This window comes from Urocampus carinirostris, chromosome 2, assembly GCF_059441175.1.
Source record: "Urocampus carinirostris isolate Australia breed hairy pipefish chromosome 2, RoL_Ucar_1.0, whole genome shotgun sequence".
Taxonomy (NCBI): Eukaryota; Metazoa; Chordata; class Actinopteri; order Syngnathiformes; family Syngnathidae; genus Urocampus; species Urocampus carinirostris.
This window is the reverse complement of record NC_142350.1, coordinates 1,771,414-1,783,971: the sequence shown is the minus strand read 5'-3', so window position 1 is coordinate 1,783,971 and position 12,558 is coordinate 1,771,414. Positions and strand designations below refer to the sequence as shown.

Below are 12,558 nucleotides of genomic sequence, written 5' to 3'. Positions count from 1 at the left end.
TATAACCAGAAAAATACAAAACGGAATAATATAATACGCAATAATATAAATGACAGAATAAATGACAAAGCACATAACAAAATAATTTAAAAAATACACCAAAAATGAAATGAATAAATAGTAAAATGCCCGACAAAGTATAGGACAAAACAGACGACAAAATTGACAACAAAATAGTTGACAAAATATTTTAGATAACAAAATAAATGACATAACAATTAACAAAATGCATAGCAAACTAAATCTCATCTCATCAGCTGCACCGCTTATCCTCAGTAGGGTGGAGCCCATCCCATCAATCATCGGACAGTGGGCAGGGGACACCCTGAACTGGCTGCCAGTCAGTCGGAGGGCACACAGGGACAGACAACTCGCTCGCTCATTCACACCTAGGGACAATTTGGACCGGCCAATCCATCTGAAAATGCATGTCTTTGGAATGTGTGAGGAAACCGGAGTGCCCGGAGGAAACCCACGCAAGCACGGGGAGAATATACAAACTCCGCACAGGAAGTCCAGTAGCTGGATTTGAACCCACACCGGAGGTTCCCAAGGCCTTAGAACAGTGCCGCACACGCGCTAACCACTGCGCCGCTGTGGTGCCCACCAAACTAAATGACACAACAAAATAAATACTGACATGAATACATGAAAAAATACTCTACAATGACTCGACAAAATACGATAAAAAATTACATGACAAAATACACGACAAATTGTAAACCAAAATATTGTATACCAAAACAAATGCATCAACAAAATGAATGAATTGCATTTTTGTCATATACAGTTGATAGATATATTTGCATGGGATATATTTGTAGCTATTTCTTTCTTACATATAGCAGGATCTGTACTCCATACCTTCAATTACTTCTTTTTTTTTTCTTTTCTCTCCTTTCTGTCAACAGCTTTGCCCACCAAGATGCCAGGTGGTCATTGAGCAACATTCAGACGGGCATCCTGGCACTGCCTAGCACTGGTCAAAAGTATAACCTAAACCCCCAGCACTCCCTTCCCCCCTAATACCCTGTACCCCTAATACCCCAAAAGGGCTTCATGAGCAGTTAAACCCTGCCCCCAAAGCCAAGCCAAAGCAAACCAAAGCCAATTGCCTTCCATGCCAAGTGGCAAAAGCCTTTTATGGTCGCGCCTGATTGGCCAGCTGCTGAGAGGTTCTCCCATAACCAAAATGTTTTTTTGTGCCTCTCGCGTTAGCCAAACGTGACCTTGCCTTCACCTTGACTGCAATAAGGACAAAAGCCTTACTGAGGTCCTCTACGTGGCTCCAAAACCACACGTTGTACACCTCCAAAGAAAAGCTACCTCAGAATGTCCCAGCCATAAATCGCCTACTTCCTGTTGTCTATACCAACCTACCTCATGCCCTTCCCCTTTCACACATTGCCTATTTCCTTTTTGTGCCCACCTACCTCAAGCCCCGCTCTCTCAATACGTTGCCTACTTCCTCCTCCATAGTTTGCCTACTTGCTGTTGTCTGTGCCAAACTACCTCATGCTCTCCCCCTTAACTCATTGCCTACTTCCTGTTTGTGCTGACCTATTTCAAGCCCCGCCCCCTAATAAGTTGCCTACTTCCTCCTTCATAGATCACCTACTTCCTGTTGCTTTGCCAACATTCCTCAAGCCCCGCCCCCCTGCCATAGATCGCCTACTTCCTGTTGGTGTGCCAACTTACCTGAAGCCCCGCCCCCCACCATAGATCGCCTACTTCCTGTTGGTGTGCCAACTTACCTCAAGCCCCCCACATCTTCCAAGTAATATTATCATTTGATCAGTGCCAGTCTCCGAGAGGAAGCGCCATCCTTTCCGTCTGTAAACTGCCAAATTGGGAAGCAGGCATTCCCGTTTCCCGGTGTCCCCAAAAAGTTCTGAGAGGAAAAGCAAGCTAAGTGACACCCAAAGACGTGCGCTGGTTTTCGTTTACGGTCTCATTTTCCCTTTCTGCTTTAACAAAGGCCAAAAGAAAGGCATATTTGTTTTCTTTTTTGGACGCGATCCTTCTAGAAGCCGATTTAGAAGAAATTCAAGCTCAAAGATATTGGACTTTTCTTTCCAAAGCACAGAAATGTTTGTGTTGGGACGCTTGTGAGGGCCAAAAAAAATCACAATGAAATTCAGGAAAGTATTGATGACAAAATGACAAATTACTCAATGAAATACTTGACAAAGTACACGACAAAATGACCAAACACACAACCAAAAATACTCAACCAAAAAAAAAACACAGAATAAACCCAAAAAATGACGAAATGCATGATGAAATGCACGATAAAATTCATGACAAAAAACAAAATATCATAAATCTCGTACTAGATAAATTATAGTATATAAAACAAAGTATATAACAAAATAAATGAAGAGGTAAACGACAAAATACTGGACAAAACACTCAACGAAATACATGACGAAATGCTTGAAAAAATACACAACCAAATGGCAAACTAAATGACAATATACACAAAAACAAATGATAAAATATACAACAAAATAAATGACAAATTACTCGACAAAGTACAAGGCAAGATACACAACAAAATGATCTACTTCTAATAGTTACAACATGGAAATAGCATAGTAACAACATAGTAAAAACACAAATTGATATTTCAAACTGGTAGGTCACGCCAATCAGTAACAAAATGTGTCATAATTTTTTTTTTATTCGTTTGATTGTCCATTCCTAGCAAATCAAAGACTTGGGCTCACCATTCAAGGACAAAGGCTGGATGGTTACCACAGCAACAAGATGCCCTCTCTCTGGGTGACTCACATTTTGGCGAGAAAAACCTCATAAGCGTCCACCATTTTTTTTTCTTTCTTGCTTCAAAAATACCAAAAAAGTCCTTCCGAGATGTGTTTTTCTAGTTTTCTACTTTCTAGCTCTCCAGATACCATTGTACAAAAACAAACACAAAAAAGGAAAGCTTTTTTTAAAGGGACAGTGTGTAATATTTAGGCCTCCTTTATTCAGTTTGAAAAGAACTTTTATTCAAATATTGGGCAAAAATACATGAAATATCGCATTAATGTTAATTTTTATTTTTAGAAAAAATCAAAGGTGGAGAAACTTGCATTTCTTTTGCATTATGGAATCCTGACCTAGAGGTCGCTCCCATCTTTGTCTGCCATTTTCTTGCTTGCTGTGGCACCTGTGGCATCTAGAGCTCAAATGTTACACACTGGGTCTTTAATCCTGTTTTGTTGTCCAAGAGAAAAAGTTGCCAAAACAAATGTGGATATTTTTGGAATTTTTATTTTCATTCTTAGATTTTGATACGATGATTTTCCTGTAAATTTTCTTATGTAAGTGTAGGATTGTACAGTGGGATTTTTCAGGGTAGGGGGGTTTTGAGCCCCCCGCCCCCTAAAATAACCATTTTCTTGTAGGCGATTTAAGAAAAAAAGTTGTCAAGTAGAGAGAAGGCTGCTATAGTACCAAGAAGAAATGATGCTTTAAAAACTCTTTTATTTTGTAATTTTACACTGAAAATTTACGAAAAGAGCTTTAACTGTGCTCAAAAATGATGCAAAGAAAAGCAGCAGATGACTCAGGCCAAGCTGACAAGTTTTTTTCTCTGCAACGTCCTCATTTGCATAATTCAAGAGGTGGGTAGCGACGGGTTGCATTTACTCCATTACATGTACATACTATTCCTTTTACTTTTACGTAAGTCGATTTGTGAAGAAGAGACTGTACTCTTGCTTCACTACATTTGGCTACATTGAAGCAGTTACTTAAATACCCTCCATGTAAGTGCGCTTCTGTCTGTCTCTGCTAAGGCGCTTTTATTTTGTCAGAGACCTTGTTTCTTTTATTTAAACATGACCAGTCACCCAAACAACCATCAGGTGGCACTTGTGAGTAGGGTTTGGAACATTGTATTTTTATTTTACTGTACTGTATGCGCAGTGTATATAGCTGTAGCCACACACACACATATATATATATATATATATATATATATATATATAATTTGTATTTTATTTTTCTAATCCGCAGACTGGTCATCCCAAAAAACTGCCTGAGTACACAGACTTGTAATGTATTTTTTGTATGGACTTTGATGAGCGGAATGGTCGCTCTAAAAAAATCAAATACTTGTAGTTTTTTCACCAAGTACTTTTTTTTTTTTTTTCTCAAGAGACTTTTTGGATGGCTACTTTTTACTTGTACTTGAGTCATATTATTGTGAAGTAACAATAATTTTAGTCGAGTCAAATTTTTGGCTACCCTCCCCACCTCTGCATAATTCCAAATATGCACACATTTTGCTAGCTCAGACACCTGTAATGTATTTATTTATTGGAAATTTTCCTTGCAACCATATTTTTTTAATGACCAAAAATTGTAGAATTCCAATTTGTCAGCTCGGTCTGGGTTTTGTCTGGCGTTGATTTGCATTTTTTCAAATATTCCAACATGCCTAATACCAAATAAAGAACTTTTTCATTCATCCATGTTCTGGAAATTCCTACTTTTTCTTTTTAACGATCGATGCCGCCCTCGGGCAGCAGCCCACGATACAAAGCAGAGAGAAGCGCAGGAGAAAGACGAGCTGCTGTTTGAAATATGTCCACTAGGTGTCGCCGAAGCCAGGTGCCACTCGAAAAGACACTGGGTCTGTATTACTCTCTCACCTTTTATTGATCTGTTTTTCTTTATTTCTTTCTCTGTCTACTCTCTCACTCACTCTTTATCCTTTTTTCTATTCTTTCTCACTCTTTTTCTCACTTTTGCTCTTACACTCTTTCTTTCTCACTCTCTTCCTCTCCCCGCTTTTTCTGTTTTTCTTTCACTCTTTCCTTCTCTTTCTCTTTGCCTCTTTTTTTTCCTTTTTTTCTCTCCTCATTCTTTCCCCTCTTCTCTCTTTACCTCTTTCGTTTTGCCTCTCTTTTTCAATTTCTTTCTTCCTCTCTATTTCTTTCTTTCTTTTTCCTCAAGAAGTCGCAGGTTCGATTCCCGGCTCCTCCGTGTTATATGTCGAAGTGTCCTTGGGCAAGACACTGAATCCCTAATGCCCCCGATAGCAGGTATTTGCCTTACATGGCTGACGCTGCTATCGGTTTATTTAGTGTGTAAAAGAAAAGTGTGAAGCATTTTGGGAAGTCTTAGTTGACTTGAAAATCGCTATATAAATGCAGACCATTTACATTTACATCTTGTCTTTCTTGCTCTTTATCTATTGTGCTCTCCCTCTCTTCCTCTCTTATCTTTTATCCCTTTTTTCACCTTCCTTTTTCTCTTTCACCTATCAATCTAGCCCCCATGAGATTTATTTCCTAGCATGTGGCCCCCAGGTAAAATGGGTTTGATACCCATGATATGCGATATGATTTGTTTTGTTAGCTTAGGACAAGTGATGCGTTAATTCCAGCAACAGAACAAAACATGCAAGTAAATAAACCAACTTTGACACAATTCTTATTATGTACTGCATTGAATTGTTGTGCTCAAGTTTGTTCATAACATCTCATTCAGTCCATGACAAATTTCAAATTTCAAACATACAAGTACTGTATTATCAATACAAGTTATCTGTAGCCATAACTTGAACGATTCAACACAGTCTAGTAACCAATAAAATATTTTTCCACATCCATGCAAGGTTACAGAACAACTTGTGATGGACACAAAATCATTCATTTTTGCTGTCTGTGTGATTTTAAGGAGCTTTACCTTTTACAATGCAGCGTTTCAGTTTCACATGTAAGTCGAAGTTTAAAGCACGTTAGCCAATTACTAAAGACGCAATCAATTCCACAAGGCGTGTTGTAGAATAAGTACTTTTATTTACAGCAGGGGTGTCAAACTCATTTTAGCTTGGGCGCCATGATAGAAACAGAATTCACAAGAGGCCTAAATATTAGATTAGGGAGAACGAGAGAAAAAGTGAAACAGAGAGAGAATGAGAAAGGCAGAAAGAAAGAAAAAGAAAAAAGATAAGAGAAAGAAAGTAAATAAAGACACAAAGAAAAAAAGAGAAAGAAACAGAAAGATGGACAAAGAGATAAAGAAAGAGATCGAATGTTGGGAGAAGAAAATAAGAAAAATAAAGGTGGAAAAGTAGAAAGAAAGAAATGTAGAAAGAAAGTCAAAAAGAGAGAAAGTAAATGAACAAGAAACAAAGACAGAGACAAAGTGAAAAAGAAACAGAGAAAAGGAAAGAGCGACAAAGAGTGACAATAAAGAGATGAAAAGAATGAGAGAAGAGAAAAGGAGAAAAAAAACCAAGAGAAGCAGATAGCAAAATAGATAAAGAGAAAAAGTAAAAAATAAAGAGAGAGAAAGAGATACAGAACCAGTTAGTTTGTGAGTGGCGCCTAGTTTTGGCAAATTCAAATGGACATTTTGAAACTGCAGCTCATTCGGCTTTGTCTCGGGGGCTGTAATAGAGTTCTTGGCGGGCTTGATCCATTTCACGGGCCACATGTTTGACACCCCTGATTTACAGCCTCATTATATGGAGAAGGAAAAATACTGGCTGCACTGAAATTACTGTATGATAACACAATCTAAGCATATTCCTACAACAAAATTGTGTATTCTCTTTCATTTGTTTACAACTCAGAGTCACCAATGAGATTTTTTATTTAGTGTTGTTTGTTTTCTGTCAGTTGGTTTGATTGGTGAAGACGAACGCTGTTATTTTGAAATCATACCGAGCACTATTATTGTGAAATTACTTATTGCTTGAGTTCACTTCCCTCCTTTTCAATTAGCTTGGTGCAAGATTGTAGCTTGCTAGCTAATTGTCACCTGTTTCAAGTTAAGGGAAAAACTCATAACAACCGTAAAAAAAAAAATGGGTTGAAAGTTGATTTGTGTGTGTGTGTGTCAGAAAACTGGTAAAATGAGTTAAGTGTGGATTACCTTTTATCATTTTTCAACATATGTGTTTAATTAAAGTTGAATTTCAGCAACATTTGGAGTGGAGCATTGGGTTACAAAAATTAGGGCTGATCAACATGTTATATTTCTATATAATTATTTTTAAATAGATTAGTTTCATGAACTGGGTTTTGAACACACACAATTAAAGCAGATATTTAGTTTTGTAGTAAAAATGGCGTATTTTCTTCGTATCTTTGTAGTATTTATGCAATAAGTACAGTTTTATTTTTGTAGTATTTCCAAAGTAATGTTTTTGTAGTATATCTGTCGTTTTTGTGTAGTATTTATGTAGTTTGTATTTTTTTGTCATATTTCTTTACTAGTATTTTTGTAGTATTTCTGCTGGAATATGTCTATAGTAGTATTTTTTTATTAAAGTATTGTTATAGTTGTATTTTTGTCGTGTTTCTGTAAAAGTACTTTTGAAGAATTTCAATAGTGGTATTTTTGTAGTATTTCTGTAGTATTCCCATGGTATTTTTGTAATATTACTGTAGTTGTATTTTTTCAATACTTCTGTTATGATCCATCTGTGCTAGGGCGGCAGTAGCTCAGGTGGTAAAGTGCTTGTCTTGAGACCAAGAGGTTGCATGTTCTATTCATGGCTCCTCCATATTAAATGTCCTTGGACAAGACGCTGCTATCAGTGTGTAAGTGTATCTGTGAATGGTTTCAGAATGAAGCACATTGTAAAGGTCTCTGGGAGGTCTTCAATCACTTGAAAATAGTTATATACATGCAGGTCATGTAGTATTATTTTTGTGTTAACATATTACTGAAGTAGTATTTACATGATATCTAGTTGTGCGTGTGAATGAATTGCAGGCTGGTTCTGATAATGACCTAAAATCATCTCAGGGGCTGTAGAAAACCTTCTTGTAGGGTAAATGTGATTCGGGCCTTTACTTTGACATTGGTGTATTAGAGGAATTTTTCCCAACTCCTGGGTAGGGACCCAAAAGTAGGTCGCGGAGAATTGCGCGCTGCCAAGAAATTCATAAGAAAAGCTGTCCGGCGCAAAATTACTGTAAATGCAGGTAAAAACAACGTGGGTTCCCTTGGCAGTGTGCTTTAGATGTGGTATTTTGAGATCAATGTCAGTATGAAATTGAGTAAAGTAAGTGTGCTTGTGAGCTTCAGTTCTTGTGCCTTGAGAGGGCAGAAAGGTAGGGGTTTGACTGTGGAGGTGGCGAGGGGCATTTTTCTTTATCACTAAGACATTAAAATATAAGGAGACAAATGTAGTTTACTTTAATTATCACCCGCCCAGTCAAACTACATAGCTACGTGACCTAATTTACCTACATGACTACGTCAATCTTGCCACAATAGTTTTATTTTATCTTTTTAAACTGTCTCTTTCGTCTCGGCGAACTAAAAAGAGGATCCCTGACGGCTCGTCGGATTGTTTTTGTTGCTTTAATCCACATATTAACATTATGCACCAAAAAAAATGAACTAGAAGAGAAAAAAAAGACCTGAATAAAAAAGGACTAAAAATAAACAAAATAATGAGAAGTACCACTGTACTTTTGTTGCAGCATCTGACAAAAAAAGCACCCGCTGGTGTCTGTCCTACGAGGGGTTGGAACTGTGTGGGTTGAAGCTGAGGTCAGATTCCATCTCCCCAGCGGCTACTGGGTTCCTGGCTGAAAGGCGATCCACAGAGCGCGGCGAGTCGCCAGTGGGACCGCGACAGCTCCGTAAACAGAAGGCCATCACGTCAGCCAGGTCGGCCCGGAAGGAGGCAGTGTAGAAGCCGTAGATGATGGGATCGCAGCAAGTGTTGAGGTTTCCGAAAACGAAGAGCATGTGGTGCACGTACTCGGGCGTGTTTTGGATCATGGTGGGCTGGAACCAGTACCAGATGCCCAGCACATAATATGGCGTCCAGCACACCACGAAGGAACTGACGATCACCACGCTCATCTTCAGCGTCTTCATGCGGGCTTTGGGGATGCCGTCTTGCCCGCTGCGACGAAGGCAGCACTCACCGCCTGCAACAGTTCAATTGTGTCCTTTCTTAACTAAGGCGTCACTCATATTGAGAATCAGCACAAACGGAAAGTAAGTCCCAAAAACGAAGAGTTTAGGGCTGTAACTAACGATTAATTTCAGAATCGATGAATCGGTTGATTTTTTTTTTTTCTAATAATTAATGAATGGAATTTCTTGAAGACATTTTGTATTTCCTTCTCTTTATTCAAATATTGACACTTAAATAATAACATAAAACATAAAATAATGCCCATAACAGAATATTCTGTCATATAAAACAATATAAACTGTGTTAGGGAACTTGAAAATAAACAAAAATACTTATAAATATATGTTATACACCTGAAAATATGTACAATACTCTTTTCCTACAACCTTATCCAAAGATTATTTTATATTTCAACTTATACAAAACAAGGGAAAAATCTTACAAAAAAAAACGAAAAAATATTTAAAAACACTTTTAAAAAAATGTTGTCAACAAATCTGTTTTGGGGTTGAATCTTTAGAAATGCTAAATAAAAATGATATAGGAATTTGCCCTTTGTGTAGGGTTAAACGTGTTATTATCTTTATTTTGTTTTTATTTTATTTGATTTACTTATTTTCAGATTGTTTTTTCTCTGTACTTCTCCAGCACTTTCTGCTCCCATTAAAATTGTTACTTTTGTTTCATGATGAAACAGTCAAACACTGAAAAGATGAAACTATTATGCCATTTTTGTGATGGAAAAAAAGATATTTTTCAAAATAGATAACTTTTTATAAAATCTGCTTCGGCGCCCTTTGCCAGACCAACGTGATACTAAAACTGTCAGTGTCACAAAAGAATTATGTGCACTCTTATTTGCATTGATTTAAACTACTTAGTGGCAACAAATTAATGATCTTATTAGTTGCCACCGCTTTTAATAATCAGTTTTATCAAGTCGTTATTGTAGCCCTAGAATAGTTACTTTGGCATCAATGCAAACGCAGGATGAGGTGGCTATAACAAGGAATAACAAGCTCAAAGACAGTATCTTCCCCAGGGCCATCACCACCCTAAAAAAGTGCACAAGACTGTGCTGAATATACGCTACCGTTCAAAAGTTCAGGGCCGATTATGAAATGTCCCTGTTTTTGAAAGAAAAGCACATTTTTTTCCAATGGGTGACACTAAACTAATCAGAAATAAACCCCGTACATTATGGTAAATTACTATTTTAACTGCAAATGTCTGCTTCAATCTTCTAGTAGTACATTGTGTTTGCTATGCGCGTTAGAAGACTGATGAATGATTACAAAGACCTTATGAAACGACTTTAGCACAACTGAAAACAAGTTTAGCCGGTTAGAAACACTTATAAAACTGACCTTCCTTTGAGCTAGTCGAATAACTGAAGCGTCTTATTTGTGGGCATGAATAAACTTTCAGAATGACAGGAAAACAGAACTTTTATGTGAAACTAGACGGTCTATTTTGGTTCAAAGAAAAAAAGACTCTTCAACACCAGAAATTTCCAAGATCTTCCATGATTTCTTTTAACGGTGCATACTTCTCCTTAGGGAGAACAGCACAAATAAAGTAAAAAAGAGAAGTGGGAAGCTCCACTGCACAACCAAGCCAGTAAACAAGTACATTAAAGTTTCTAGTTTGAGAAAAACTTGCACCATCGTTAAATATTTGCTGCAAAACACCATTTTCAGGAGGCGAAGAGGTGCCCCAGAGATTCTGGCCTTCAAGGCAGAGTGGGAAAAAAAATCCCTATCTGAGACTGGACACCAGAAGGAAGAGATTCATATTGGCAAAAGAACACTGACATTGGACCATTCATATTAATAAATTAAATTGTGACTTTTCATGGGAAACACAAATTATCTGAGTGACCTCAAAATTTGTACAGTATTGTATATATTGCCTTTGTATAGAAAAATGGGTATTCATCTTATTTATACTTATTTTGGAATTTTGATGCCGCTAAATGTTATTGCACTATTTTTAATAGCACTATTTTTAGAACTTGTGCCAGTCTCCAAACAACTTTTTGAATATGTTTGCCTATTTATTAGGGCTGCAACAACGAATCGACAAAATCGCTTATTGAAAGCTTTGGCAATTAATTGCATCATCAATTCATCATCTCGTACAATTTATGAGCACTAATCATGTTAATACAATGCAAATGAGTACATTCGTTGTCAAGTTGGAGAGTTGGAGTACCATTTTGTCCAGCAGATAGTGCCTCAAAGCCCTTTTAAATACAAAAAAGTACATTTTCAAATCTTTCTAATTGAGCATTGCATCATTACAAACAAAATTGTCTTGAAACAGTCAAATATTTCAAAGTTAACAATTCAAAGGGAACAGAAAAATGAAAAAAATAAATAAAGTAAAAAGAAAACTAATAATAATTACATGTGTAATTCAACACAGGTGTCAGATTCTTAAGCATATCGATTGCACATCAGGATTTTTTTATCATATTCAAAGATTTAAATCATTGACAACATTTCAAAAAGTAAATTTATTATATTTATTTGTAGATGAAAAAAAATTGTTACACATAAAATGAAATATATTGCTCTTTCGTTTTTCATTTTTCTTTTTTTTTTGTATAAGCCCAAATATAATAAGATATGTAGAATAAGGTGTTTAGGAATGGAGTGTCTTACATTTTTGCAGGTGTATAGCATACATTTTGTTTATTGTTAAGTTGGATTTTGTGTTGTTTTGTATTTTAAAATATACTGTTGTTTTGTGAAACACTTTTCCATCAATCCAGACTTCAATATTTGACAAAAGAGGAAGAAAAATTTGTTTTTTCAAATTCTGATGGGGCATGGCCTGGTTAACACAATATGAGCATGCGGTGAAGACAATTCTAATGTACACCAACAGACACAGCAAATATTCATTATCGTGGCTGATTTTGTGTTCCTTGTCTTCACAAACCTTTGCTTTTTCGCATCTGACCAGTGATTTTGGCAAGGATGCTGGCGTAGCAGAATGTCATGACAATCAGCGGAAGCACGTAGAGTGTTACAAAGTGAAACATGTTGTACACCGTCTCCTGCCACCGCTGCCCGAAGCTGCCGTGACTGGCGCACTGTGTGAAGTTACTGCCCTCCGCCTTCACCGCCCCAAAGATGAAAAGCTGAGGATGGGGAGAGCCACAACATCAAGCCTGCCTGCAGATAAATGCTTTTGTTGTACATGTAATCCAAGGTTCGATGAAACATTTGTTTTTGTTTTTAACAACTAAGATTAGTCCGATTGATAGCACTTTTTCCTGATATGCTGTGAACGCACCGTGCCCAGAAGAACCTGATTTGGATTTTGCAGAAGGAGAGACAGGGTTCGTACACTTTTTTTCATGGCCAAAGTCCAGCATTTTTCAAGCAATTCCAAGCCCATTTTTTTCAAATTTTCCAGTACCTTCAAAGTAAGAAATCAAGCGCCGATCAAAAGAACGGTTTTTTGTTTTGTTTTGATGACTAAAATAAATTTGCTATCTTACTGCTGACACATACTCCATGCTATGTTTAACTGTTCTATTATATTATCTACAATGTTTTTGTGTCAATAGGCTGCTATAAACTGACGTGATTTATGCCATTCTGCTTCAACAATGCATGCATAGCTTGAATACATTACACTTATTT

General features: G+C 37.0%; 2 protein-coding genes across 2 annotated transcripts in view; one reads left to right on the top strand and one right to left on the bottom strand.

Moving 5' to 3' along the window:
• The window catches only part of LOC148370600 (immunoglobulin superfamily DCC subclass member 3), a 37,186-nt gene extending 32,709 nt beyond the window's left edge, over positions 1–4,477 (top strand). Inside the window, exon 14 of the mRNA XM_088328279.1 lies at positions 912–4,477. Coding sequence (XP_088184405.1) covers positions 912–977 — 66 coding nt within the window. The 3' untranslated portion in view covers positions 978–4,477. The remainder of the gene's footprint in view (positions 1–911) is intronic.
• Positions 3,473–12,558, bottom strand: part of gnrhr1 (gonadotropin releasing hormone receptor 1) — a 19,077-nt gene continuing 9,991 nt past the window's right edge. Inside the window, exons 3-4 of the mRNA XM_088328286.1 lie at positions 11,849–12,050; positions 3,473–8,912 (exon numbers count right to left, since the gene is read on the bottom strand). Coding sequence (XP_088184412.1) covers positions 8,491–8,912; positions 11,849–12,050 — 624 coding nt within the window. The 3' untranslated portion in view covers positions 3,473–8,490. The remainder of the gene's footprint in view (positions 8,913–11,848; positions 12,051–12,558) is intronic.